Source organism: Macaca thibetana, chromosome 1 (assembly GCF_024542745.1).
Source record: "Macaca thibetana thibetana isolate TM-01 chromosome 1, ASM2454274v1, whole genome shotgun sequence".
Taxonomy (NCBI): Eukaryota; Metazoa; Chordata; class Mammalia; order Primates; family Cercopithecidae; genus Macaca; species Macaca thibetana.
The window spans coordinates 15,179,728-15,207,578 of record NC_065578.1 but is presented as its reverse complement, the minus strand read 5'-3'; the positions used below and the strand labels follow the sequence as shown (position 1 = coordinate 15,207,578).

The 27,851-nt window shown below is 44.6% G+C and overlaps 2 protein-coding genes across 2 annotated transcripts in view; one reads left to right on the top strand and one right to left on the bottom strand.

Annotated features, from left to right (window-relative positions):
- NECAP2 (NECAP endocytosis associated 2) overlaps positions 1–27,851 on the bottom strand; it is a 283,382-nt gene that overhangs the window by 149,659 nt on the left and 105,872 nt on the right. The gene's annotated exons all lie outside the window — the stretch shown is intronic.
- Positions 1–27,851, top strand: part of FBXO42 (F-box protein 42) — a 98,801-nt gene that overhangs the window by 37,387 nt on the left and 33,563 nt on the right. Inside the window, exons 3-4 of the mRNA XM_050791006.1 lie at positions 3,298–3,414; positions 14,310–14,444. Coding sequence (XP_050646963.1) covers positions 3,298–3,414; positions 14,310–14,444 — 252 coding nt within the window. The remainder of the gene's footprint in view (positions 1–3,297; positions 3,415–14,309; positions 14,445–27,851) is intronic.

Here is a 27,851-nt window from a genome sequence, read left to right as displayed (position 1 = left end):
CAACATGGTGAAACCCCATCTCTATTAAAAATACAAAAAAAAAAATTAGCTGGGTGTGGTGGTGCGTGCCTGTAATCCCAGCTACTCGGAAGGCTGAGGCAGAAGAACCACTTGAACCCAGGAGTTGGAGGTTGCAGTAAGCTGAGATAGCGCCACAGCACTCCAGCCTAGGTGACAGAGTGAGACTCCATCTCAAAAAAAAAACAAAACAAAAATGGGGTCTCCTGGCCAGACATGGTGGCTCACGCCTGTAATCCCAGCATTTTGGGAGGCCGAGGTGGGCAGATCACTTGAGATCAAGAGTTTGAGACCAACCTGGCCAACATGGTGAAACTCAGTCTCTACTAAAAATGCAAAATTAGTTGAGTGTGGTAGCACACGCCTGTAATCTCAGCTACTTGGGAACCTGAGGCAGGGGAATCATTTGAACATGGGAGGTGGAAGTTACAGTGAGCTGACATTGTGCCACTGCATTCCAGCCTGGGCAAGAGAGTAAGACTCCTTCTCAAAAAAAAAAAAAAAAAAATGAAAAAACACACAGAGATGGGGTCTCCCAGCCTGAGAACATGGCCAACCCCCATCTCTACAAAAACAAAAAAAAAAACCAGAAATTAGCTGGGTGTGGTGGTGTGTGCCTGTACTCCCGGCTACTCAGAGGCTGAGATTGCTCAGGAGGCAGAGGTTGCAGTGAACGGAGACTGTGCCACTGTACTCCATGCTAGGTGACAGAGTGAGACCCAGGCTCAAAAAAAAAGAGAGAGAGAGAGATAGGGTCTCACTGTGTTTCCCAGGCTGAAATTCAATGGCTGTTCACAGGTGGGATCATTGTGCACTACAACCTTGTACTCCTGGGCTCAAGCGATCCTCCTGCCTTAGCTGCTCATGTAGCTAGGACCACAGGCATACACCACTGAGCCTGGCAAAACGCTGTCTTTTCTGCATTATATTACTTTTGCTTCTTTGTCAAAGATCAGTGAAGGTTGGACACAGTGGCTAACGCCTGTAATTCCAACACTTTGAGAGGCTGAGATGGGAGGATCGCTTGAGCTCAGGAGTTTGAGACCAGCCTAGACAACATAGTGAGACCCCACCTCTATTAAAAAAAATCAGTGGACTGTATTTGTTTGGGTCTATTTCTTGGCTCTCTGTTCTGTTCCATTGATCTATTTGTCTATTATTTGCAAATAACACACTGTCTTGATTACTATAGCTTTTATAGTAAGTATTGAAGTCAGATGGTATCAGTCTTCTGACTTTGTTCTTCTCCTTCCATGTTTTCTTGGCTATTCTGGATCTTGTGCTTCTCCACATAAACTTTAGAATCAGTTTGTCGATATTCACAAAATAATTTGCTGGGGTTTTGACTAGGATTGCATTGAATCTATAGATCAAGTTGGGAAGAACTGACATCTTGACAATATTGAGTCTTCTTATCCTATCCATGAACATGGACTATCTCTTTATTTAGTTCTTTGATTTCTTTCATCATAGTTTTATGGGTTTCTTCATATAGATTTTGTATGAATTTTGTTATATTTATATCTAAGTATTTCGTTTTTTGGTGTGAATGTATATGGTATTATGTGTTTTAATTTCAAATTCTACTTGTTCATTGTTGTATGCTAACCTTGTATCCTGCAACCTTGCTTATTAGCTCTAGAAATAAGACAGGTTTCTTTCCTCTCCATTGTTATATGTCTGTCTTTTTTTTGTTAGCTTTTTAAGAGACAGGGTCTCACTGTCTTGCCCAGGCTGGAGTGCAGTGGCATGGCATGATCATAGGCATGATCGCTGCTGCCTTGAACTCCTGGGCACAAGTGGTCCTCCCTCCTCTGCCTCCCAAGTAGGACTACAGGTGCAGACCACCATGCCTGACTAATTTTAAAGTTTTTTGCAGAGAAACAGGGTCTTACTATGTTGCCCAGGCTGGTCTCAAACTCCTGGCTTCAAGCTATCCTTCTGCCTTGGCTTCCTAAAGCACTGGGATTACAGGTGTGAGCCACTGTGCCTGACCTCTCATCTTTTAAAATCTTTTCCTGGTTGGATGCAGTAGCTCACGCCTGTAAACCCAACACTTTGGGAGGCCGAGGTGGGTGGATCACCTGAGCTGGGGAGTTTGAGACCAGCCTGGCCACCATGGTGAAACCCTGTCTCTACTAAAAATAACAAAATTAGCTGGGCGTGGTGATGCATGTCTGTAATCCCAGCTACTCAGTAGGCTGAGGCAGGAGAATCACTTGAACCCGGGAGGCAGAGGTTGCGGTGAGCCACTATACTCCAGCCTAGGCGACAGAGCGAGACTCTGTCTCAAAAAAAAAAAAACTTTCCTGAGTTATGTATTTCATAATCCATTTTAGCCAGACATGGTGGTGCTTGCCTGTAGTCCCTGCTACCCAGGAGGCGGAGGTAGGAGTATTGCTTGAGCCTGGGAGGCAGAGGTTGCAGTGAGCCAAAGTCATGCCACTCCAGCCTGGGTAACAGAGCAAGACCCTGTCTGAAGAAAAAAAATAAACAAAACATAATCAATTGTAAGCTAATTATTATCTCTATATTTAAGAGAGAGAATGCTTTATTACAGTTTCCAACTATAGATACTTATTGAACACCTGTTATGTTCCAGACATTGTTTTATCATACTCTTTCATAAGGCTAAATTATCCCCCAACACCTTTGCTTTGGAGTAAATAAGATCAATTATCTTAATATGTTGCTTTATGAGATAACATAACATAAAAGGGACTAGAGTTACAGTGTGAGCTAATTTTGTAATTTTTAATGTCACTTAACCTCCCTGGACTTTGATAAACCGAAAGGATTGCCTTTCAGTTTTAAAAAATTTCTTTCCTTTGAATGAAAATCAGATAAATTTGGAATTCCTCAAAGAAATTTGTCCTATAGGCCAGGCGTGGTGGCTCATGCCTGTAATCCCAGCACTTTGGAAGGCTGAGGTGGGTAGATCACAAGGTCAGGAGTTCAAGACCAGCCTGACCAAGATGGTGAAGCCCCGTCTCTACTAAAAGAAAATTATCCGGGTGTGGTGGCAGGTGCGTGTAATCCCAGCCACTTGGGAGGCTGAAGCAGGAGAATCGCTTGAACCCGGGAGGCAGAGGTTGCAGTGAGCCAAGATCGCGCCGCTGCACTCCAGCCTGGGCGACAGAGTGAGATTCCGTCTCAAAAAAAAAAAAAAAAAAGAAACTTGTTTTATAAAAATGATAAAAACAGGTAATAGACACAGTTTTAATAATTTGATGGATAAGTTAAGTGTCTGGACTGAAGGATTTGCTCTTTCTGTCTTAGGTGTAGCCCATCAATGTTATCATGGTTTCATGAAGGCCGTCCAGGAAGGAAACATTCAGTGGGAGAGCCGTACCTATCCTTATCCTGGAACCCCAATCACTCAGCGCTTCTCGCACAGTAAGTATTTACTGTGAAAGCAGATTCTACCCTGCCTGTGGTCATATTTCCAGAAACTTCTTTGGAGGCATGTTTTTTTGTTTGCTTTGTTTTTGAGACAAGGTCTCACTCTATCACCGAAGCTGGAGTGCAGTGGCATAATCACAGCTCACTGCAGCCTCCACCTCCCCAGGCTCAGGTGATCCTCCCACCTCAGCCTCCTGAGTATCAGGACTACTGATAGTAGATAGTGCTGGGGCACGCCTGGTTAACTTTTGTATTTTTTGTAGAGATGGGGTTTCACCATGTTGCCCAGGCTAGTCTTGAACTGAGCTCAAGCAATATGCCTGCCTTGGCCTCCCACAGGGCTGGGATTACATACGTCAGCCACTGCACTTGGCCACAGCATGCATTTTATCTGACTTTTAATTATTTATTTATTTTGAAATGGAGTCTCACTCTGTCACCCAGACTGTGATATGGTGGCGTGATCATGGGTCACTGCAGCCTCGACCTCCTGGGCTCAGGTAGTCCTTCTGCCTCAGCCTTTTGAGTAGCTGGGCCCACAGGTGCATGCCACCACGCCTAGCTAATTTTTAAAAAATTATTTGTAGAGATGGTATCTCACCGTATTACCCAGGCTTATCTTGAACTCCTGGGCTCAAGCGATCCTCCCACCTTGGCCTCCCAAAATGTTGGGATTACAAGTGTGAGCCACTGTGCCTGGCCATTATCTGACTTTTTAATGAAGAGAATGTAAAATGAGAGTTTATATTAATTTTATAACCCGAATTAGGGAAAAGTGTGAGCCTAAATATATTGTAGGCAGTTTGTTAATAATTTTATATTCTGTTTTTTTTTTTTTTTTTTTTTGAGATGGAGTCTGTTGCCCAGGGTAGAGTGCAGTGGTACAATCTTGTCTCACCACAACCTCCACCTCTCGAGTTCAAGCAATTGTCCTGCCTCAGCCTCCCGAGTAGTTGAGACTACAGGTGTGTGCCACCACACCCAGCTGATTTTTGTATTTTTAGTAGAGATGGGGTTTCGCCATGTTCGCCAGGCTGGTCTCGAACTCCTGACCTCACGTGATCCACCCACCTTGGCCTCCCAAAGTGCTGGGATTACAGGCATGAGCCACTGCACCCAGCCCTCTGCTTTTTCATTGGATTTTTCTCTACTCCAAAGTGGTCAAGGTGTTATGGTTAGAATTTTAAACATCTCACATTATCTAAGAGGAAAACAAAGGAAAGCTGTACATGAGGGTATTTCTAAGATCTTGCTTAGAGAGTAGTCAGATTTTAGTACTAGATCATATCATGACTATTTTAACATAGTATATGTTCAGCAAATACAAAATTTAAATGGACTCATACAAAAATTTTGAATGTGACAAGTATCGATTGTAAAATACAAATTTGGGCTGGGTTTGGTGGCTCATGCCCGTAATCCCAGCACTTTGGGAGGCTGAGGTGGGCAGATCACCTGAGGTCAGGAGTTTGAGACCAGCCTGGCCAACATGGCGAAATCCTGTCCACTAAAAATACAAAAAAAAAATTAGCCGGCCGTAGTGCCACGTGCCTGTGATCCCAGCTACTTGGGAGGCTGAGACAGGAGAATTGCTTGAACTTGGGAGGCGGAGGTTGCAGTGAGCCGAGATTGCACCATTGCACTCCAGCCTGGGCAACACTAGCGAAACTCTGTCTCAGGGACAAAAAAAAAAAAAACAAATTTGGCCAGGCGTTGTGGCTCACACCTCTAATTTCAGCACTTTGGGAGGCCGAGGCAGGCAGATCACCTGAGGTCAGGAGTTCGAGAACAGCATGGCCAACATGGTACAACCCCGTCTCTCCTAAAAAGATAAAAAATTAGCCAGATGTGGTGGCAGGCACCTGTAATCCCAGCTACTCAGGAGGCTGAGGCAGGAGAATCCCTTGAACCCAGGAGGTGGAGGTTGCAGTGAACCAAGATCGTGCCATGGTACTCCAGCCTAGGCAGCAAAAGCAAAACTCTGTCTCAAAAAAAGAAGATCTTCTTGCTTTTCTTCTCTCTTCATGTGAACCTGGAATAAAGACCATTAATAACTACCTCTAAAACTGGGGACAGTATCTCCTCCTATGACATTTGGAAATCTGTAAGAAATCTGTAAAGTCGTTGCTTACTGTCTTGACTGACTGAAATGCAGTATAAGCATGAAGTAGGCAAGGGGCAGAGATGCATAGCATCCTGTAGTACATAGGACAGTCCTATAAATAAAAAATTATCCTGCCCCAAATGACAAGAGCTCCTGTTGGGAAATACTGCAAGTCTGAAGCGTGCAGCTAGCCTTCCATTCTTCCACCAGCAAGCTTCAGCATTAGTGTGCTGCATGTAGTTTTCATTCTGCCTGCCTTTCAAGGACCTGGCTTACCTTTTCAGCCTGACTCACTGCCGCATCCTTAGGTAGCCAGACTTCAGCCACATGAACCTCCTTGTTACGTCTTAACCTTCCCTATTAGCCCTTCCCTTTTTTTCTTTTTTCTATTAGTTTTTGAAAATTTTAATGGTGTTTTGCCATGTTGTCCAGGCTGGTCTCGAACCCCTAAGCTCAAGCAATCTGCCTGACTGATATGGTTTGGCTCTGTGTTCCCATCCAAATATCATCTCCTCCAATGGTAATCCATCCCCATGTATCAAGGGGGTGACCTGGTGGGAGGCAACTGGATCATGGGGGTGGTTTCCTCCATGCTGTTCTTGTGATGGTGAAGGAATTCTCATGAGATCCGATGGTTTAAAAGTGGCAGTTTCAGCTGGGTGCTGTGGCTCACGCCTGTAATCCCAGCACTTTGGGAGGCTGAGGAGGGCGGATCACTTGAGATCAGGAGTTTGAAACCAGCTTGGCCAACATGATCAAACCCTGTCTCTACTAAAAATACAAAAATTAGCTGGGTGTGGTGGCAGGTGCCTGTAGTCCCAGCTACTTGGGAGGCTGAGGCAGGAGAGTTGCCTGAACCCCAGTGGCGGAGGTTGCAGTGAGCTGAGATTGCACCACTGCACTACAGCCTGGGCAACAGAGCGAGACTCTGTTTAGAAAAAAAAAAAAGTGGCAGTTTCCCCTGTGCTCTTTCTCCTGCTGCCTTGTAAGAAGGTGCTTGATTCTCCTTTGCCTTCTTCCCATAAATGTAAGTTTCGTGAGGCCTCCCCAGCCGTGTGGAACTGTGAGTCAGTTAAACCTCTTTCCTTTTTAAATTACCCAGTCTTGGATAGTTCTTTATAGCAGTGTGAAAATGGACTAATACACTACCTCAGTCTTGCTAAGTGCCTAGATTACAGGCGTGAGCTACCACATCCGGCCTGCCCTTCTTAATTGACTGAAAGTGTCCTGTTCTCTAAAAGTCATCTCAAAGATAAAATCAAAAGCCACATTTTTTAACCAACTTCTCTCAGATTCCTCACCATAGATATTAAGCTCTTTTCTTCCTCTCTGCTTCCCTAATATACTGTTCATACCTTCCTCCATTATTTATTACCATCTGTCTTTTGCTGTTATTATCTGTGTGAGAGAGGCTGCATGCTAAAAAGGAAAGACCTTTGGATGTGGGAAGCAAGTTTCTTGGCTTGTCTGACCCACAGTTTCTTTGCCTGAAAAATGGGTATGACAAATTCTGTTTGTGCCATAGATTGCTGAGAAATGCATTTAAGAAAACACTTGTCAAAATATGTTTTAAGGTCAAGGCAGGAGAATTACTTGAGCCCAGCTGTTTGAGACCAATTTGGGCAACATCTCTATTTAAAATTAAAATATATGTATATATTTTAAGCTGTAAAAAGGTAGGATGATGATGATGTCTCCCCAACAAGATTGTTGTCTACTTGAAGATAGATAGGCTATAGCCGGGTGCGGTGGCTCACGCCTGTAATTCCAGCACTTTGGGAGGCCGAGGCAGGCAGATCACAAGGTCAGGAGTTCGAGACCAGCCTGGCCAATGTGGTGAAACCCCGTCTCTACTAAAAATACAAAAATTATCTGGGAGTGGTGGCAGACGCCTGTCGTCCCAGCTACTCGGGAGGCTGAGGCAGGAGAATCACTTGAACCCGGGAGGTGGAAGTTGTAGTGAGCTGAGATCAGGCCACTATACTCCAGCCTGGGAGACAGAGCAACACTCTGTCTCAAAAAAAAAAAAAAAAAAAAAAGGAGAAGAAGAAGATAGACAGGCTGCATGTCTTAGACATTTTTGTACTGTTTCTTTTTTCTTATTTTTGAGATGGGGTCTCACTCTGTCACTCAGGCACCCAGGCTGGAGTGAAGTGGCATGGTCTCGGCTCACTACAACCTCTGCCTCCCAGATTTAAGCAATTCTCTTGCCTCAGCCTCCCGAGTAGCTGGGATTACTGGTGCCTGCCACCACGCCCAGCTAATTTTTGTATTTGTAGTAGAGATGGGGTTTCGCCCTGTTGCCCAGGCTGGTCTCAAACTCCTGGGCTCAAGCAATCTGCCTGTCTCAGCCTCCTAAAGTGCTGGGATTGCAGGTGTGAGCCTTCGTGCCAAGCCCTCTTGTACCATTTCACAACACCTTGTTCATAGTTGATATCTAATAAATTTGATATCAGTACATTTTGATACCTAATAATTTTTGTGGACTTAAGTGCAACAAAGGTATGCACAGTACAGCGTCTTCCCTATGGAAAAGTCTGGGACAAAAAAGGCAGGTGAAGTAAAAAGGCCTATTCTAGGGCCACGTGCAGTGGCTCACCCCTGTAATCCCAACACTTTGGGAGGCCGAGGCAGGCGGATCACTTCAGGCCAGGAGTTGGAGACCAGCCTAGCCAACATGGTGAAACCCTATCTCCACTAAACATAAAAAAATTAGCTGGGCGCGTGGTGCATGCCTGTAATCCCAGCTACTTGGGAGGCTGAGGCAGGAGAATCACTTGAACCTGGGAGGCGGAGGTTGCAGTGAGCCGAGATTACGCCACTGTACTCCAGCCTGGGCAACAGAACAAGACTCTGTCTCAAAAAAAAAAAAAAAAGAAATTAAAGACCAATTCTAGCCTTTTGGTGAATGTGTGCATAGCTAATCATGCAAGCTTTAATTAATGTAGAATGTCCTTTTCAGATTGCAGTAGGGGTCTCTTGAGTCCCCAACATCATGCTTTGAAAAATGTTTCAGTGTCGTAGGCATCACATACAGTCAGGTAGTTCCATACACAATGCTCATCATGCTCCTGCAGGAGCCAGCAGGCCCAGACTAGATAACCACCCTTGCTTCTTCCATAGTTATGTAATTAGAGACCTTATCAAATATGTTCTGGCTTGTAGGTGTGAGACACATGGCAGCATAGTCTCTTTAAGCATGGGATAAATGCCTCAGGATCTTTCCCTGGAGACAGGTGAAGAAACAAAAGAGAATTTGACGTCTGAAAATACTAAAGCTTATCATTCATTTAGTGAGCATTTATCGAATGCTCCATACACCATGGAAAAGATGGAACTACTGGAAGATCTTGCACTAGAGATGATTATAGAATAGCGGAGAAGTATTCAGAACTGTGAAGAACTGTTTGCTTGCTCTGTGTGTAATTAAGTTGTGACCATTTGACTTGTATTTTAATAGGGATGATTAGTATGTATCTTGTAAACTAAGCCCATTTCAGAAAACTTGAAGAGATTTACCAGTTGGAATAGACATTCTCAGTATTATTTCTGAGCCTCATATTCATACTGTACTGTGAGCTGTAACTGTATAGCACATTCTAATGGTCTAGATGTTCTGAAAGGAAAATGTTCTGTTTGGGTGGAGAACTTGTGAAAAGGGAAATTACTATTGGAGTACTGGGAGTTGCTGAAATTCTTTTTCCTAAAAGGTTCATTTGAACTTGTTGGGTCTTCCTCCCTGCCCACCCCCCCAGATCAATATATAGGTGTCTTAAATAAAACACAGGAAATAAGTAAAGTTCAGTAGGCTAGGGTGCTTAAAATAGTTGAGAGTGGTGGGGCGGGCGTGGTGGCTCACACCTGTAATCCCAGCACTTTGGGAGGCCGAGGCGGGTGGATCACGAGGTCAAGAGATTGAGACCATCCTGGCCATCATGGTGAAACTTGTCTCTACCAAAAATATAAATATTAGCTGGGTGTGGTAGTGTGCGCCTGTAGTCCCAGCTACTTGGGAGGCTGAGGCAGGAAAATCGCTTGAATCCAGGAGGCGGAGGTTGCAGTGAGCCGAGATCCTGCCACTGCACTCCAGTTTGGGCGACAGAGTGAGACTCCATCTCAAAAAAAATAATAATAATTAAGCATGTTATTGATAGTTATTTTCTCATTCCATTATATCTGAGTTCTAAATATAGCTGCCTAAATTGACTCCCTTCCTCTCCCAACTTTGTTGATGATTGACTGCTGGTCACTGAAAATACAGTAGTGTGTGAAACTTGCCATTTTAGTGCCATTAGCTTTGCAGACTTTGGGCTGTGCCCTCTTCTTCCAGAAACCTTTGTTTGCTCAAGAGAAGCAGGAAAATGCCAATTGCCCTATTTTAGTATGGGAGTAAAATACCTGTGGTAAGGACCTCAGGGCCCAGCATGTTGGCTGGGTTTTCAGTCCAAATATAGAAGAAAAATGTGGGCTGGGCATGGTGGCTTCTGCCTGTAATCCCGGCACTTTGGGAGGCTGAGGCGGGCAGATCATGAGGTCAAGAGTTCAAGACCAGCCTGGCCAACATGGGGAAACCCCGTCTCTACTAAAAATACAAAAAATTAGCCAGGCGTGGTGGTACACGCCTGTAATCCCAGCTACTCGGGAGGCTGAGGCAGGAGAATCACTTGAACCTAGGAGGCGGAGGTTGCAGTGAGCCGAGATTGTGTCATTTCACTCTAGCTGGGGCGACAGAGCAAGACTCTGTTTCGAGGGAAAAAAAAAAAAAAAAGGAAAAATGTTTGCTACCTCTTTGAAAAATAAAGCCACTGTGTTCTTTTGCTACACTAAGGAAGCAGCTGCCAAGAAGTTATCTATGAGGAACTGGAAAGATGTAACAAACCCTTGACTCTTTTAGTTATGAAATCATGGATTTGTTTTATTAAGCAATGTTATAATGAACACTAGTTAAGGTTTCAGAAGTCATAGGACATTGGCCGGGCACAGTGGCTCACGCCTATAATCTCAGCACTTTGGGAGGCCAAACATCTGGCCTCCCAGATGTTGGACGGAACATCTGAGGTCAGGAGTTCAAGACCAGCCTGGCCAACATAGTGGAAGCCCGTATCTACTAAAAATACAAAAACTAGCTGGGCGTGGTGGCGGGCGCCTGTAATCCCAGCTACTTGGGAGGCTGAGGCAGGAAAATCACTTGAACCTAGGAGGCGGAGCTTGCAGTGAGCTGAGATCATGCCACTGCACTCCAGCCTGGGTGACAAAGTGAGACTCCATCTCAAAAAATAAATACATAAAGAAGTCATATAAGCTAATTTCTTTTTCTGGAGGTCTGGAATATCAAGAGGAGAAGAATGTTCTTTTACTGACCCAACCTGGTAGCAGTTGGCTCATTTCAAAATTGCCCCATTTTTTAGGATTACTAGGTCAAGATAGGTCTAAAAGGACCAGGATGTCTGGATTTGAGCTCCTTTAGTGGAGATTAAAATGTGGCTCCAGTAATTGTCCTCTTGTTTGTCTAATGCCTTCTAACTTGATCCTTTGTTATTTGTAGTTAACTTTTGTTTTTTGTTTTTGTTTTTTGAGACAGAGTCTTGCTCTATCGCCCAGGCTGGAGTGCAGTGGCGCCATCTCGGCTCACTGTGACCTCCACCTCCCAGGTTCAAGTGATTCTCCTGCCTCAGCCTCCTGGGTAGCTGGGAATTACAGGCGCATGCCACCATGCCAGAGCAATTTTTGTATTTTTAGTAGAGAGGGGTTTCACCATGTTGGCCAGACTGGACTCAGACTCCTGACCTCAGGTGATCCACTCGCCTCAGCCTCCCAAAGTGCTGGGATTACAGGCATGAGCCACTGTGCCCAGCCTGTTATTTGTAGTTCTTAACAGATCTGAAATGTGAGCCATGGATTCATTGCACTTCACTTCTTAATAGAGTTCTGGGGATACAGTAAATATTTTGCAGGTGTGAGCCTGTTGATGGCTAGATGGTATTTTATTTCATCACATCTGTTTTCTCTAATTTATTTGGTAATTTTAAAAGCCTGCAGCTCCATTATTCCACAGTGTCAGAGGTCAGATAATTTGGATTTAACCCTTCCACGGACTGAGATTATGAGGTTTAAGGCACTAAACATACTGCTTTCATTACCTCTTAACTTGCTCAGTTTTCTGACTTGGCCTTCTTACTGTAGAGAGTCCCAGAGGTCTAACAGGAGGACTGAATTAAGGAAAAAAAAAATGGTGAAGAGCCAGGCGCATTGGTTCTCACCTGTAATCCCAGCATTTTGGGAGACTGAGGCGGGTGGATCACCTGAGGTCAGGAGTTCGAGACCAGCTTGGCCAACATGGCGAAACCCTGTCTCTACTAAAAATACAGAAATTAACTGGGTGTGGTGGCATGTGCTTGTAATCCCAGTTACTTCTACTCAGGAGACTGAGGCAGGAGAATCGCTTGCAGCTGGCAGGTGGAGGTTGCAGTGAGCCAAAATTGTGGCACTGGATTCCAGCCTGGGTCACATAGCAAGACTCTGTCTCAAAAAAAGGGGGCAGGGGGGAAGGTTATTCCCAGAGCTAGTGTATATCACAGAGGTGACTATAGCAGTGGCATTGGATGAGTCAGCAGTAGTAGCATTTCCCTTTTTCTGAACTTGGGTAACTAGTGCCAGAGTTCAGAAGAGACCTTGAGACCTTAAAAATATTGGTGTGCTAAACTGAATTTGACCTACAGATATGCTAGATGATCATTAAAGCCATGCACAGTGTAATGAATCTGTGAATTTCTTGTTTGTTTGTTTGTTTTTTTGAGATGGAGTCTTGCTCTGTAGCCCAGGCTAGAGTGCAGTGGTGTGATCTCAGCTCACTGCAAACTCCGCCTCCCGGGTTCAAGCGATTCTCTGGCCTCAGCCTCCTGAGTAGCTGGGATTACAGGCATGCGCCACCATGCCTGGCTAATTTTTGTATTTTTAGTAGAGTCGGGGTTTCGCCATGTTGGCCAGGCTGGTCTCAAACTCCTGATCTCGTGCCCCGCCTGCCTCAGCCTCCCAAAGTGCTGGGATTACAGGCGTGAGCGACTGCGCCTGGCCTAAATCTGTGAATTTCTTTTTCCTTTCCCCTTCCTTTTATATGACACTGAACCATTAGTTTCACATGAACATTGAGAGGTCTTTTTTTTTAAAATTTAATTTAATTTAATTTTATTTTATTTTTACCTCCTGCATGCATGAAATGGATGGCAAGGAAAGCTTTGCTTGGGCCTCTTCCTGAAGTCCAAGACGGCAAATGCAAGACTGTAAGGAATGTGATTGTCATTTCCAAAGGATAGAGACTGCAAGGTGGCAGAACCTAGCACTCGTGCATCTTGTCTAGACTCTGGCTTTGGTCTTTGTAGTTTTAGGGTAACAGCCCTTCTCATAGTCATTGCCTCTTTTTCTTAGGAATGCCTGGTCATGTGTATGCAATCATCTAATCAAAAAAGGCTTTTCTTAGAGATCTTGGTGCTTTTTAAATGTTACTGTACTGGTTTTCTAGTCAGCACCGACCAGCATGCCTTGGTAGCTCTTGGATACGTATTGGGACTTAATGATTTCCATGCTTTTTCAATCTGTTGCTTTGGGACTAGTCCAAGGCCATGCTACCACTGAGTTTCCCCCACTGGCCTTTGGAATTAATAAAAACTGTATTTCTTCAATCACATTGGACTTTCTGTGTGGTTACTTCATAGTATTGATTAAAATAGTTTCATTGTGTGTCATAAAAAGATTCATTTATTGGCCGGGCATGGTGGCTCATGCCTGTACTCCCAGCACTTTGGGAGGCCAAGGTGGGTGGATCACCTGAGGTCAAGAGTTCGAGATTAGCCTGGCCAACATGGTGAAACCCCATCTCTACTAAAAATCCAAAAACTTAGCTGGGTGTGGTGGCTTGCACCTGGGAGGCAGACGTTGCAGTGGGCCAAGATTGTGCCACTGCACTCCAGCCTGGCTGACATAGGCAGACTCCGTCTCAAAAAAAAAAAGAGATTCATTTATTGATTTGTGCTTCAGGTTTTATTTGAAAACAAAAACAATAGGAGGACCGTAGGAAAGGAATGGGAGGACAGAGTACATGTGTTGGCACTATCTTTGCTTAGCTCTAGAGGATAATGATACAGATTTAGATTATGTAGCTGTGCTGAAATTTCCCTCATTTGAGCACCTTTAATCTGAATTATTATGTGTTCTTGCTGGACTTACACTGTTACATCATTGTCAACTTGCTTAGTGTGCTCAGAAATAAAATTTTCATAGCTTTCCTCTAGACCTTTTTTTTTTTTTTTTTTTTTTTGAGACGGAGTCTCGCTCTGTCGCCCAGGCTGGAGTGCAGTGGCCGGATCTCAGCTCACTGCAAGCTCCGCCTCCCGGGTTCACGCCATTCTCCTGCCTCCGCCTCCCGAGTAGCTGGGACTACAGGCGCCCGCCACCTCGCCCGGCTAGTTTTTTGTATTTTTTAGTAGAGACGGGGTTTCACCGTGTTAACCAGGATGGTCTCGATCTCCTGACCTCGTGATCCGCCCGTCTCGGCCTCCCAAAGTGCTGGGATTACAGGCTTGAGCCACCGCGCCCGGTCTAGACCTTGTTTTAAAGGGTAGTATATTGATCCACCTGAAGCCAAGAGTCTGGTATTAGAAATTTGGTACTTGGTAACAAAATTGCTGAATGTGTGAAATAAATGAGTTTTGAAAGGTATAGGTTGTGGTTAAAATGTTGGAAGGGCCTCAGAATTTTCACAGCAGTTATTTGTGTATTTTCTTTCTAGGCGCATGCTATTATGATGCTAATCAGTCTATGTATGTGTTTGGAGGCTGTACCCAGAGCAGCTGCAATGCTGCTTTCAATGACCTCTGGAGACTTGACCTAAACAGCAAAGAGTGGATCCGACCTTTGGCTTCAGGTAAGAGATGAAATGCTGATCTTTGCCTCCTTACTAGGTGACTCCCTTGGCTTGGAAACTCTACCTGATCCTTTTTGGTGCTGGTCTCAAGGATAGGTTACTGGGACTCAGGTCCTTACGTTTAATGTGCCGTGTAAATGATAATAGTAATATGCTTGTGTAAGTCTTTGGTTTTTGTTAAATTATACTTTATCATTAGTAATGGTGCCCTGCCGTAATTGCTGTACTGCTGTGTGAATTCATTTGCATGGTTTTCTCAGGTATACTCATACAGGTGTGATACATCATTTGGTGTGAGGTTGAAGTGAGAACAGAAACACAGAGTCGTGAGAACTGTAGTTGACTGACAGAAGCTATTGTCCCAGGGCTAAGGTCTCTGAATATCTTTTGTTGTTGCCAGCTCAGATATTTGGGGAGTGTATGGGACATGCCTCTGCTAGTTACTCTTAACAACCCAGGGGTGTGGGAAGATTCCACAGTAGGTACATTCCTACCCAGTCCCACTATGCCAGAAATCTGGCAGAAAGAAACTAGATTATTTTCTTATTTTTGACCTAATCTCTCCTGGGGGAAAAAATAAAAACAATGGTTTTTGCACTCATGAGGCAGGGCAATTTGAGGAGGCATAGATTGGAGAGGTTGGTGTGATGGAGAAATAGAGTCCGCTGAGTATAAAGTATTCTGCTAGGTTTGTTGGCAAGCTTTTCTCAAAACATTCATTTGGCTTTTTAGTATTAGGACTCAGTCTTAGTACTAAGGACATTTGGGTTTCCAGTGGGCAAGTTCCTTATTTATTTAAGCCTTGCCTTACTACTTTGATTACCAGATAGGAGGCATCGTGGTATATTAGAAAGGGCACTGGACTAAGAGTGAGGGGACATGAGTTTCATTTCCTGGCATAGTCACCAATTCTCCATGTAACTATGAATAAGTTACTGCACCTCTCTGGGAGAAATGTGGAGTAGGACTAAATGACTTGTTTTAAATGGGCTAAGAAGGCTAGTTTATGTTTCCCTTTCTATAACCGCTACTGTGAATGTCTAGGCCAGGGGCTTAAACCTATTTATGAGAAGAAGCTGTATTTTGCTTCCCTAAAACTTAAGTTCCTGTTCCTTCCCCCTGCATTAGGCAAATATAGGAGGAGCCTACTGAGTGGATACCATGGGTGGAGCTGGGCTTTGTGTAGATGAAGTTCTTTATTAAAAAAAAAATTTTTTTTTTTTTTTGAGACGGAGTCTGGCTCTTTCACCCAGGCTGGAGTGCAGTGGCACAGTCTTGGCTCACTGCAAGCTCCGCCTCCTGGGTTCAGGCCATTCTCCTGCCTCAGCCTCCCGAGTAGCTGGGACTACAGGCTCCCGCCACCAGGCCCGGCTAATTTTTTTGTATTTTTAGTAGAGAAGGGGTTTCACCGTGTTAGCCAGGATGGTCTCGATCGCCTGACCTCGTGATCCGCCTGCCTCAGCCTCCCAAAGTTCTGGGATTACAGGTGTGAACCACCACGCCCGGCCTCTTTATCAAAATTATTGGCATTTGAAGGGTAGAAGGGTGGTGGTCCAATCTGCAGATGACCACTCCAGGAGCAGGAGCTCTTATATCCCCTTCTCTTCCACTTCTTGTCACAACCAATAAAGGCCATTTATGCCATTCATAAAAAAACAAAAACAAAAACAAACCTACAGGCCAGGCCCAGTGGCTCACGCCTGTAATCCCAGCACTTTAGGAGGCCAAGTGGGGGGCAGATCACCTGAGGCCAGGAGTTTGAGACCAGCCGGGCCAACATGATGAAACCTGTCTCCTAAAAATACAGAAATTAGCTGGGCCTGGTGATGGGTGCCTGTAGTCCCACCTACTTGAGAGGCTGAGGCAGGAGAATCTCATGAACCCAGGAGGTGGAGTTTGCATTCTACCCTGGGCAATAGAGCAAGTCTCCATCTTAAAAAAAAAAAAAAAAAAAAAAAAAAAAAAACCACAAAAACTATTGGAATAATAAATGGTAACGTATAAAAAGTTTGACAGCTAGAACTATTTCAGGGCCCTGAGAATTTTGTACTTTGGAGAATAACCTTTTCTAGCCCTTTGTACCATACTGCACTTAGTGCACATTGATTAATATTTGAAGTTACAGCTTCTATTTTGTTTTGTGTTGTTTTTTGAGACAGGATCTTGCTTTGTCACCCAGGCTGGAGTGCAGTGGCACGATCACAGCTTACTGAAGTCTCAGCTGAGTTACGAATTCTAAAATGTAGAAGATCTTCTCAGCCTAAGCATCCTATTGCCACCGTGCTTGGGATTTTGTACAGGTCTTATTTCAGAGGAGCTTTGATAGTTTCAGTCACAAAATACTATTATTGTCTTTATTTTGTAACCAAGCTTTATGCCTTTGATAATTTAGCATGGATGGTGCTCTTTCTTGTGAAAATGGAGCTCTGGTTTGGGGACCTTCATAGCCTCTGCCAACTACTGTGCTTATTTCTCCCTGTAATATGGAGTAAGACTTTTTTTAAAAAACCATCAAGTTTAAAGACTGCTTTGTGGCCAGGTGAAGTGGATCACGCCTATAACCCCAGCACTTTGGGAGGCCAAGGCAAGAGGATGCCTTGAGGCCAGGAGTTCAAGACTCGCCTGGGCAACATGGTGAGACTCCCCATCTTTACGAAAAATAAAAATAAAAAATTAGCCAGGCATGGTGGCATGCGTCCATAGTCCCAGATACTTGGGAGGGTGAGGTAGTGGGAGGATTGCGTGAGCCCACAGATACAAGCCTAGGCACCTAGGCGAGAGAGTGAGACCATGTCTTAAAAAAGAAAGAAAGAAAGAGAGAGAGAGATGAAGGGAAGAAGAGAGGAAGGGAGGAAGGAAGTGAAGGAGGCAGGCAGGGTGGGAGGGAGGGAAAAGAAAAGATTATGCTTTGAAATTCCCAAAGTAGAAATGTTGGAGAAATAACGGCTTCAATCATTTACATTCTCTATGGAATATGAATTTTTAAAAATAGAGCTTTTGGAATATTCCCTTTGATAAAACATACAAATTCCTGAATGTTTAAAGTAATTTTCTAACAAAAATGTCTCAAAGAATCTAGTTACTCCTTCACCCTAATCTGCAGTTAGAGGCTAGTTTTAGAAGGAGGAAAACCTGAGCTTTTTGAAATGTCTACTTATAAAAAACAATTGTTTAATAGAGTCCTGGCTGGGCATGGTGGTTCACTCCTGTAATCCCAACACTTTAGGAGGCTGAGACAGGAGGATCTCTTGAGGCCAGGAATTTGAGACCAGCCTGGGTAACATAGTGAGAACCTGTCTCTACAAAACAATTAAAAATTAGCTGGGCATGATGGCATGTGCCTGTAGTCCTAGCTACTTGAGAGATTGAGGTGGGAGGATTGCTTGAGCCCAGGAGTTCAAGGCTACAGTGAGTGATGATTGCTCCACTGCACTCTAGCCTGAGTGAAAGAGGAAGCCCCTGTCTCAAAAAAATAGGCTGGGCTTGGTGGCTCTCACTTACAATCCTAGCACTTTGAGAGGCTGAAGTGAGAGGATCACTTGAGGCCAAGAGTTCCAGACCAGCCTGGCCAACATAATGAAACCCCATCTCTACTAAAAAGACAAAAAATTAGCTGGGCATGGTGGCATGCGCCTGTAACCTCAGCTAGTCAGGAGGCTGAAGCATGAGAATCACTCAAGCCTGGGAGGCAGAGGTTGCAGTGAGCCAAGATCACACCACTGCACCTGAGCCTGGGTGGCAGAGTGAGACTCTGTCTCAAAATAAAAAACAGTCGTATGAGATTCTCATTTAGGCAGAAACCCCACGTAAGATGCCCTGAGACAAGTTTCTGTATGCTATCATGAGTCCTAATCAAAATCACTTCCTAACTGAAACGTCAGTGAGTCCTTCTGAATAAAACATAGTTATTTATAAGTCATAGTGTACCTGACTCACTCATTTTAGTGCATCAAGGTGACTGAGGGTAGTGCACTGTCAATTGTGAGGTTGTCTTCTAACAGAGTATGTACAGGAAGGTAATAGTTGCTTTAACAGTGTTCAGACTTTAAAAGTGTAGCTGTTGGAGAAGTAAAAGCATCAAGCAAGGAGTGGAACACTTTTGGTTGGGAGTGGAGAGTCTTGATAGAGAATACTGCTGCATCAAATGTCTTTTTACATGTGTATTTTGGTCATGTGGTTATGAGACTAGAGCATTCTCCTGTTGGTTGGGTCTTAGTCAGCTCAGGGTGCCATACAAAATACCATAGACTGGGTAGCTTAAATAACAGAAATGTATTTCTCATGGTTCTGGAAGCTGGAAATTCAAGATGAGAGTCTGGCATGGTTGGCTTCTAGTGAGGACTCTCTTCCCAGCTCCTGGTTTGCAGACTGCCACCTTCTCAGTGTGTTCTCATGTAGCAGAGAGTGAGCTCTGGGGTCTCTTGTGCTTCTTTTTTTTTTTTGGTCACTCTGTCGCCCAGGCTGGAGTGCAATGGTGCGATCTTGGCTCACTGCAACCTCTGCCTCCTGGGTTGGAGCAATTCTCCTGCCTCAGCCTCCCAAGTAGCTGGAATTATAGGTGTGTGCCACCTCGCCAGGCTAATTTTTGTATTTTTAGTAGAGACGGGCTTTCATCATGTTGGCCAGGCTGATCTTGAACTCCTGACCTCAGGTGATCCACCCACCTCAGCCCCCCAGAGTACTGGGATTATAGGCATGAGCCACCGCACCTGGCCTCTTGTGTTTCTTATAAGGGGATTCATCTTATGAGGGCCTACCCTCATGACCTCATCTAAACCTAATTGTCTTCCAAAGGCTTCATCTCCACCATAACATGACCTTAGCGTTAGGGCTTCAACATACGGATTTGGTGGAGGACACAACTCCATCTATACCAGTTGGAATTAATGTGATCTCCCAGTGAAATCTTGTCTTTAGTTCCTTTCAAAATGATAGAAATGCTGGCCGGGCGCGGTGGCTCAAGCCTGTAATCCCAGCACTTTGGGAGGCCGAGGCGGGTGGATCACGAGGTCAGGAGATCGAGACTATCCTGGCTAACATGGTGAAACCCCGTCTCTACTAAAAATACAAAAAACTAGCCGGGCGTGGTGGCGGGCGCCTGTAGTCTCAGCTACTTGGGAGGCTGAGGCGGGAGAATGGCGTGAACCCGGGAGGCGGAGCTTGCAGTGAGCCGAGATCACGCCACTGCACTCCAGCCTGGGAGACACAGCGAGACTCCGTCTCAAAAAAAAAAAAACAACAAAAAAAAACAAAATGATAGAAATGCTGTATCTGGAGGAAGAGTGGTATCGGAGGTAGAGTTGGTGATGAATGTTGGGATGACAGATCTTACACTAAAAGAGACCCACAGCTAGTACTTCTCAGACATTTCCAATGAGGTAACACTTCCTCCCATTTACACCTGCTTTTGTGGCTCCTGCTCTCATGGAGCTTATATTGTAATGGGAAAGAAACAAAAAGCAAGTAAGCAAATTGTTGTAAATTATGAAGGAAACATGGAATGAAGTATAGAATAAGGGGAGAGCTCCTTTTTTTTTTTTTTTTTTTTTTTTTTTTTTGAGACAAGGTCTCGCTCTGTCATCCAGGCTGGAGTGCAGTGGCACCAGCACAGCTCACTGTAGCCTCAACCTCCTGCCTTAGCCTCCTGAGTAGCTGGGAATACAAGTGTGCACCACAATGCCTGGCTAATTTTTGTACTGTTTTGTAGAGATGGGGTCTCACTATGTTGCCCATGCTGTTAAGGGAGCCCTACTTTAAACAGGAGACTTTGTTTTTGTTGTTGTTTGTTTGTTTGTTTATTTTTTGGCTGAGACCTAAAGAATGAAGAGTGGAGGGAAGTGAGAATGGCATGTGCCTGGTGCAGCAAAGAAAAAGACATGTTAGAGGAGCTTAAAGCAGACCTTTGTGGATGTAGCCTAAGGAGCAAGGGAGAGAGTGGCACAGGTGGAGCTGAGATAAAGACAGGAGCAAGCTTATTCACAGACTAAGGTGGGGACTCAGAAACCTTTGAGATTTTAACAGGAGGAATGTCATCTCTGGATTACTTTTTTTTTTTTTTTTTAAAGAAACAATCTTGCTCTGTTGCCAAAGCTGGAGTGCAGTGGCACAATCATAATTCATTGACTGTAGCCTCAGACTCCTGGGTTCAAGTGATCCTCCCACCTCGGCTTAGCTGGAGCCACAGGTTTGCACCGCCATGTCGGGAAATTTTCTTTTCTTTCTTTTCTTTTTTTTTTTTTTTTTTGTAGAACTAGGATGTCACTGTGTTGCCTGGGCTGGTCTTCAACTCCTGGCCTCAAATGATCCTCCTGCCTTGGCCTCCCAAAGTGCTGGATTACAGGCATGAGCCACTGCCCTTCCCTGTCTCAATTTACATTTTAAAGCACATTTTGCTTCTATTTAGGAAATGAAGGAAAGGAAGAAAGTAAACCAGACTAGATAGAAGGCCATCAATATTGACAAGACTCAGATGAGCATATATCAGTAAAAAACTGACAAGACTTTTTTTTTTTTTTTTTTTTTTTTTGAGACAGAGTCTCACTCTGTCACCCAGGCTGGAGTACAGTGGTGCAGTCTCAGCTCACTGTAGCCTCTGCCTCCCGGGTTCAAGCAATTCTTGTGTTTCAGCCTCCCAAGTAGCTGGGATTACAGTGGTGTACCACCACACCCGGCTAATTTTTGTATATTTAGTAGAGATGGGGTTTCACCATATTGTCCAGTCTGGTCTGGAACCTTTGACCTCAAGTGATCCGCCCGCCTTGGCCTCCCACAGTGCTGGGATTACAGACGTGAGCCACGGTGCCCGGCCAAGACTTCTTAATGAATTAGATTTAGGAGCGTGAGAAGGCCAATCAGGGGTGACTTATGTTTACACAGCTAAGTAGATGGTGGGGCCATTTACTGAAGTGGAAAATAAATATTTGGGAGAGCTTTAGTTTTTGGTTCCTATTAAACATTTAAGTAGTGTTATCTAGTAATTCATTGTTATGAGAGTTTGACATTTGTTGTTGTTGTTATTATTATTATTATTATTATTATTATTATTATTTTGAGACAGAGTCTCGCTCTGTCACCAGGCTGGCGTGCAGTGGTGTGATCTGGGCTCACTGCAAGCTCCACCTCCCGTGTTCAAGCGATTCTCCTGCCTCAGCCTCCCGAGTAGCTGGGATTACAGGCATGTGCCACCATGCCCAGCTAATTTTTATATTTTTGGTAGAGATGGGGTTTCACCATGTTGGCCAGGATGGTCTCGATCTCTTGACCTCGTGATCCGCCTGCCTCAGCCTCCCGGGATTACAGGCATGAGCCACTGCGTCTGTCCTATTATTATTATTTGTTTGAGACAGAGTTTCACTCTTGTTTCCCAGGCTGGAGTGCAATGGCGTGATCTCGGCTCACTGAAATCTCCATCTCCTGGGTTCAAGTAATTCTCCTGCTTTAGCCTCCCAAATAGCTGAAAGTACAGATGCCCACCACCACACCCAGCTAAGTTTTTGTATTTTTAATAGAGACAGGGTTTCATCACGTTGGCCAGGCTGATCTTGAATTCCTGACCTCAGGTGATCCACCCGCCTCGGCTTCCCAAAGTGCTGGGATTACAGGCATGAGCCACCGTGCCCGGCCGAGAGTTTGACACTTTAAACAAAGGGCCTGACTTCCCTTAAATGACAGCACAGGCCAGGCACAGTGGCTCACACCTGTAATCCTAGCACCTCGGGAGGCTGAGTGGGAGGATGGCTTGAGGCCAGGCCAGCCTGAGGCCAGGATGGCTTGAGTTCAAGGCCAGCCTAAGCAACATAGCAAGAGCCCGTCTCTACAAAAATAATAAAAAATAAATGACTCTACAGTCCTTCTGTTCAGTTAAATTCTTCTCTCATCCTTCACTTGTTCATGTAACAAATATTCATGGATTACCTACTATGTGCCTGATATTATTCTATATGCCAGGGACACATGAGTCAGTAACTGACAAACATCTCTGCCCTAATGAGACTACATTCAAATGAAGGAAGACAGATTCTAAAAATGATAAATATATAACAGTATGTTAGAGGATGGAAAGTGCTATCGAGAAACTACAGTATGGCTAGGAGGATTATAACTAGGGGAATCAGAGAGAAGGCAACATTAGAATAAGGACTTGATGGGTAGAAGAAGTGAGCCATGTGGGTATCTGAGAAACAAACGTTCCAAACAGAATAATCAGTGCGAAGACCTAGAGTTGGGAGTGTGCTTGATATAGTCAAGGGATATTTAGGAATCCACTGTGACTGGAGCAGAGTGAATAAAGGAGAGTGCACAAGGAGAGGAGGTTGGACAGATAATGAAAGGGATGTATCACATATGTGAGGCTTTCTGGCTGTTGTAAGGATATTGTCATAGTCACTGAATTGAATGGCTAGTTTTTTAGGTTTCTGAGAAGAGGACAAGTATGGAAGCAAGGAGACCAGTTAAAAGGTGGTAGCAATAATCTAGGCCGAAAATGATAGACACTTGGAGTAAAGTATTCACAAAAGGTAAGAACTGGGTGGATTTGATAGAGCCAAAGGGATTTGCTGATAGTTTGGATGTAGAGTAGGAATGAGAAAGAGAGCAATCAAGATGACTCTTCAGGTTTTTAGCCTGGGCATTTGAAAGGGTGGAATTATCATTAACTGAGATGGGGAAGACTGAGTGGTCAAGGTTGGCAAGGGGCAGGAGAGATGAGAAATTCCACTTGAAACGTATTGAGTTTGAGACGCTTATTAGGACATTCAGGTGGAGATATATGTGTATGGAGTTCAAGGGAGACACACAGGCTAGAGCTAGCCGTGTAGGGCTCATTAGCATGTTAGATAGTAATATAGTTTGGCCCTGTGTCCCCACCCAAATCTCACCTCAAATTGTAATCCTCATAATCGCCATGTGTCAAGGGCAGGACCAGGTGGAGGTAATTGGATCATGGGAGTGGTTTGCCCATGCTGTTCTCGTGATAGTGAGTGAGTTATTTATGGTTATATAATCGTCTGCCATTTCCCCTGCTTGCACTCACTCCGTCCTGCTGCCCTGTGAAGAAGGTGCCTGTTTCTCCTTTGCCTTCTGCCATGATTGTAAGTTTCCTGAGGCCTCCCCAGCAATGCCAAACTGTGAGTCGATTAAACCTCTTTCCTGTATAAATTACTGTCTTGAGTATTTCTTCATAGCACTGTGAGAATGGACTAATCCAGATGGATTTAAAGCTATGAGACTACATGAGATTACCAAAGGACTGAGTGAAGACAGAGAATGGTATAAAGGCCAGGCGTGGTGGCTCACGCCTGTAAAATCAGCACTTTGGGAGGCTGAGGCAGGAGAATTGCTTGAGCCTAGGAGTTTGAGACCAGCCTGGCCATCTCCTCAAAAAATTTTTAAAAATTAGCTGGGCGTGGTGTGAACCTATAGTCCCAGCTGCTTGGGAGGCTGATGCCGGCGGGCAGGGATGAGGGGAGGGGATCACCTGAGTCCAGAAGGTTGAGGCTGCAGTGACCCATGTTTGTGCTACTGCACTACAGTCTGGGCAACGGAGCAAGTCCTATCTCAAAAAGAGTAACAACAAAAACAAAAAAGAGAATGGTGTAAGGATTGAGTTTGGGAGACGCCAGCATTTGGAAATCAGGGGACTCGAAAAGGAGCACCCAGTAAGGAAGGAGAACATCAGAGAATGTGGCATCTGGGAAGCCAGCATATGAGGAAAGCATTTCCAGGAAAGGGGGAAATAATGAACTGCGTCAAGAGGTCAAGTCATGTAAAGACTGAGAATTACCCTTAAATTTAGTAAAGAGAGCTTATGGGGGTGAGTGATAAGGATGGAAACCTGTTTGTAATACATTTTAGAAAATGGAAGACAGTCCGGGCGCGGTGTCTCATGCCTGTGATCCCAGCACTTTGGGAGGCTGAGGCGGGCAGATCAGGAGGTCAGAAGTTCGAGACCAGCCTGACCAATATGGTGAAACCCCATCTCTACTAAAAATACAAAAATTAGCTGGGCATGGTGGCACCTGCCTATATAATCCCAGCTACTCAGGAGGCTGAGGCAAGAGAATCGCTTGAACCCAGGAGGCAGAGGTTGCAGTGAGCCAAGATGCACCACTGCACTCCAGCACGGGCGACAGAGCATGGGAAGACAGAAGTTAAAGGCATTGGGTATGAACAATACATTGATTTTTTTTTTTCTTTTGAGGAATTTTGCTGAAGGAGAGCAAGGAGCTAAAGTGCTAAGTGGAGGTAGATGTAGAATTGAGAGGTTCGTTGTGTTTTTTTGTTTGTTTTTGAGATGGGTTCCACAGTGTCACAGGGCTGGAGTGCAGTGGCGCGATCCCGGCTCACTGCAGCCTCCGCCACCCGGGTTCAAGCAATTCTCCTGCCTCAGCCTCCTGAGTAGCTGGGATTACAGGCATGTGCCACCATGCCTAGCTAATATTATTTTTGTTTTATTTTGTTTTTTGAGACAGAGTTTTGCTCTTGTTGCCCAGGCTGGAGTGCAGTGGTGCGATCTCTCCGGCTCACCACAACCTCCACCTCCCAGGTTCAAGCGATTCTCCTACCTCAGCCTCCCAAGTAGCTGGGATTACAGGCACGTGCCACCACGCCTGGCTCACTTGTATTTTTAGTAGAGACAGGGTTTCTCCATATTGGTCAGACTGGTCTCGAACTCCCCACCTCAGGCGATCCTCCCGCCTTGGCCTCCCAAAGTGCTGGAATTACAGGCATGAGTCACTGCGCCTGGCCTAATTTTTTGTATTTTTAGTAGAGACGGGGTTTCACTATCTTGGCCAGTCTGGTCTTGAACTCCTCACCTTGTGATCCGCCCACCTTGGCCTCCCGAAGTGCTAGGATTATGGGCATGAACCGTTGCACCCAGCTGGTGTTTTTAAGATGACAGATTTTATAGCATATGTGTATGCTGATGGAAATGATCTTCCTGAGTTGATGTGGATAGAGGGCGAGAATGGTTGGAGCAGTATCTTCAAGTCATGAGAAACACTGAATCAAATGGAGAGGTTGGCCTGAGATAAGAACATTGAGTATCTGTATGAACAAGAGGGAGTATGTGATTGCAGGTGCTGGTGAGTGGGTAGTTGTGGTGGATCCTGGTGGAAGTTCTCTATTGATTGCTTTATCTCTCAGGTAAAATAATTGAGGGTAGAACAGAAACCATTGGAAATCCTGGCCAGTAATTATGAATGTATAATTATGTACATTGTAGTCTTTGCCAAGTGATTCTAGAAAGTTGAATGTTTCACCTTTCAGTATTGTCTGAAGGTAACACCTTAATTCTTAATCAGATTTGTATGACTCAGCCTTTGTTCAATTCCCAAAACAAATGAGCAGTTCTTGAGACAGGTACTTTAAAAGACTAATGTTTAAACCACTGTTTCTGAAATAAATTACCCTTTATTCAAACTCAGGCTGATTTTAGCATCTGTTTAATGTAGAGTCACCATAAGTCATACTGCCTTTTTCAGTTACTTTAAATCAAGATAGAAGTTTTCAAGTAGAAATTTTACATTTAAATTAAAACTGGTGTATTCTGATTTTCAAAACTACTTAAGAGATTAACCCAAACCCATTTACAAAAAGGGAACAAATTTCAGTTTTAAAACTTGCCACAGGCCAGGCACAGTAGCTCACGCCTGTAATCCCAGCACTTTGGGAGACCGAGGCAGGTGGATCACGAGGTCAGGTGTTCAAGACCCAGCTGCTCGGGAGGCTGAGGCAGGAGAATCACTTGAACCCAGGAGGCAGAGGTTGTGGTGAGCCGAGATTGCGCCATTGCACTCCAGCCTCCAGCCTGGGCAACAAGAGCGTAACTCCATCTCAAAAAAAAAGAAAAAAAAGAGAAATAACTGTCTAGCAATAACTGTCCAGAGTATTATTGTTTCCCTTATAGTGTAAATGATACCTTAAGAAGGTATTACATATGGGGCTCTCAGTCCCATTAATGAAGCTTACTGTCATGTGTCTAGTGGAAAAGCTTAGTCCTAGGTTCTCTTCCCTGAGCCTGTGGTGATATCACCAGGAAGTATCTAAACAAGGGAGTCTGGGAGTGATACCTAGTATCAGGTATAACTAGAGCAGCTGACAGTAGAGTCTATTCTAACAAAAAACAAAACAAAAACAAAATAAAGACAGTAGAGTCTATTCTGTGAAAAGATTTCCCAGTCCATCCTTTGGCTTAGGTCTCAAACGTTGATGCTAACATTGAAATAGCTGGATGTGCATTTTTTTGTTTGTTTGTTTTTGAAATGGAGTTTCGCTCCTGTTGCCCAGGCTGGAGTGCAGTGGCGCGATCTCCAGCTCACCGCAAACTCCGCCTCCCGGGTTCAAGCGATTCTCCTGCCTCAGCCTCCCAAGTAGCTGGGATTACAGGCATGTGCCACCACGCCCAGCTAATTTTGTATTTTTAGTAGAGACAGGGTTTCTCCATGTTGGTCAGAATGGTCTTAAACTTCCAACCTCAGGTGATCCTCCCGCCTCGGCCTCCCAAAATGCTGGGATTACCGGTGTGAGCCACCACACCCAGCCTGGATGTGGATTTTTAAAAATTATTTATTTTTCAGACAGGGTGTCACTCCATCACCCAGGCTGGACGTACAGTGGCACGAACATGGCTGGAGTACAGTGGCACGAACATGGCTCACTGCAGCCTCGACCTCTTGGGCTCAAGTGATCCTCTTGCCTCAGCCTCCCGAGTAGCTGGGACTATAGACATATGCCACCAAGCCCAGCTAATTTTTTAAATTTTTTGTTGAGACAGGGTCTTGCCCTGTTGCCCAGGCCAGTCTCGAACTTCTGGGCTTAAGTTATTTTCCTGCCTCATCCTCCCAAAGTGCTGGGATTACAGGCCTGAGCCACCACGCCCAGCCTGGATGTGGAATTTTTTTATTTTTTATTTTTTTGAGGCAGTCTCTCGCCCTGTCACCCGGCCTGGAGTGCAGTGGCAAATTTTGGCCCATTGCAACCTCTGCCTCCTGGATTCAAGCAATTCTCCTGCCTCAGCCTCCTGAGTAGCTGGAATTACAGGTGTATACCACCATGCCCGGCTAATTTTTGTATTTTTAGTAGAGACAGTGTTTCACCGTGTTCGCCAGCCTGGTCTCAAACTTCTGAGCTCAAGTGATCCGCTCACCTCAGCCTCCCAAAATGCTGAGATTACAAGCATTAGCCACCATGCCCAGCCTGGATATGGAATTTTTAAAAATAATGTTTTAGTAGCGGGGGCAGGGAGGAGGAAAAAAGAAAAAAAATAGAATAATGTATCAATGTACTTGTTGCTATTCGACTCTGCTTTTTAACATTGTTTTGCACCTAAACACTTTATAATAATTTTTAAAATTATAATATGCATATGTGTTAGGAGAATGCCAAATCTGTGGCCCTGGGGAAGAA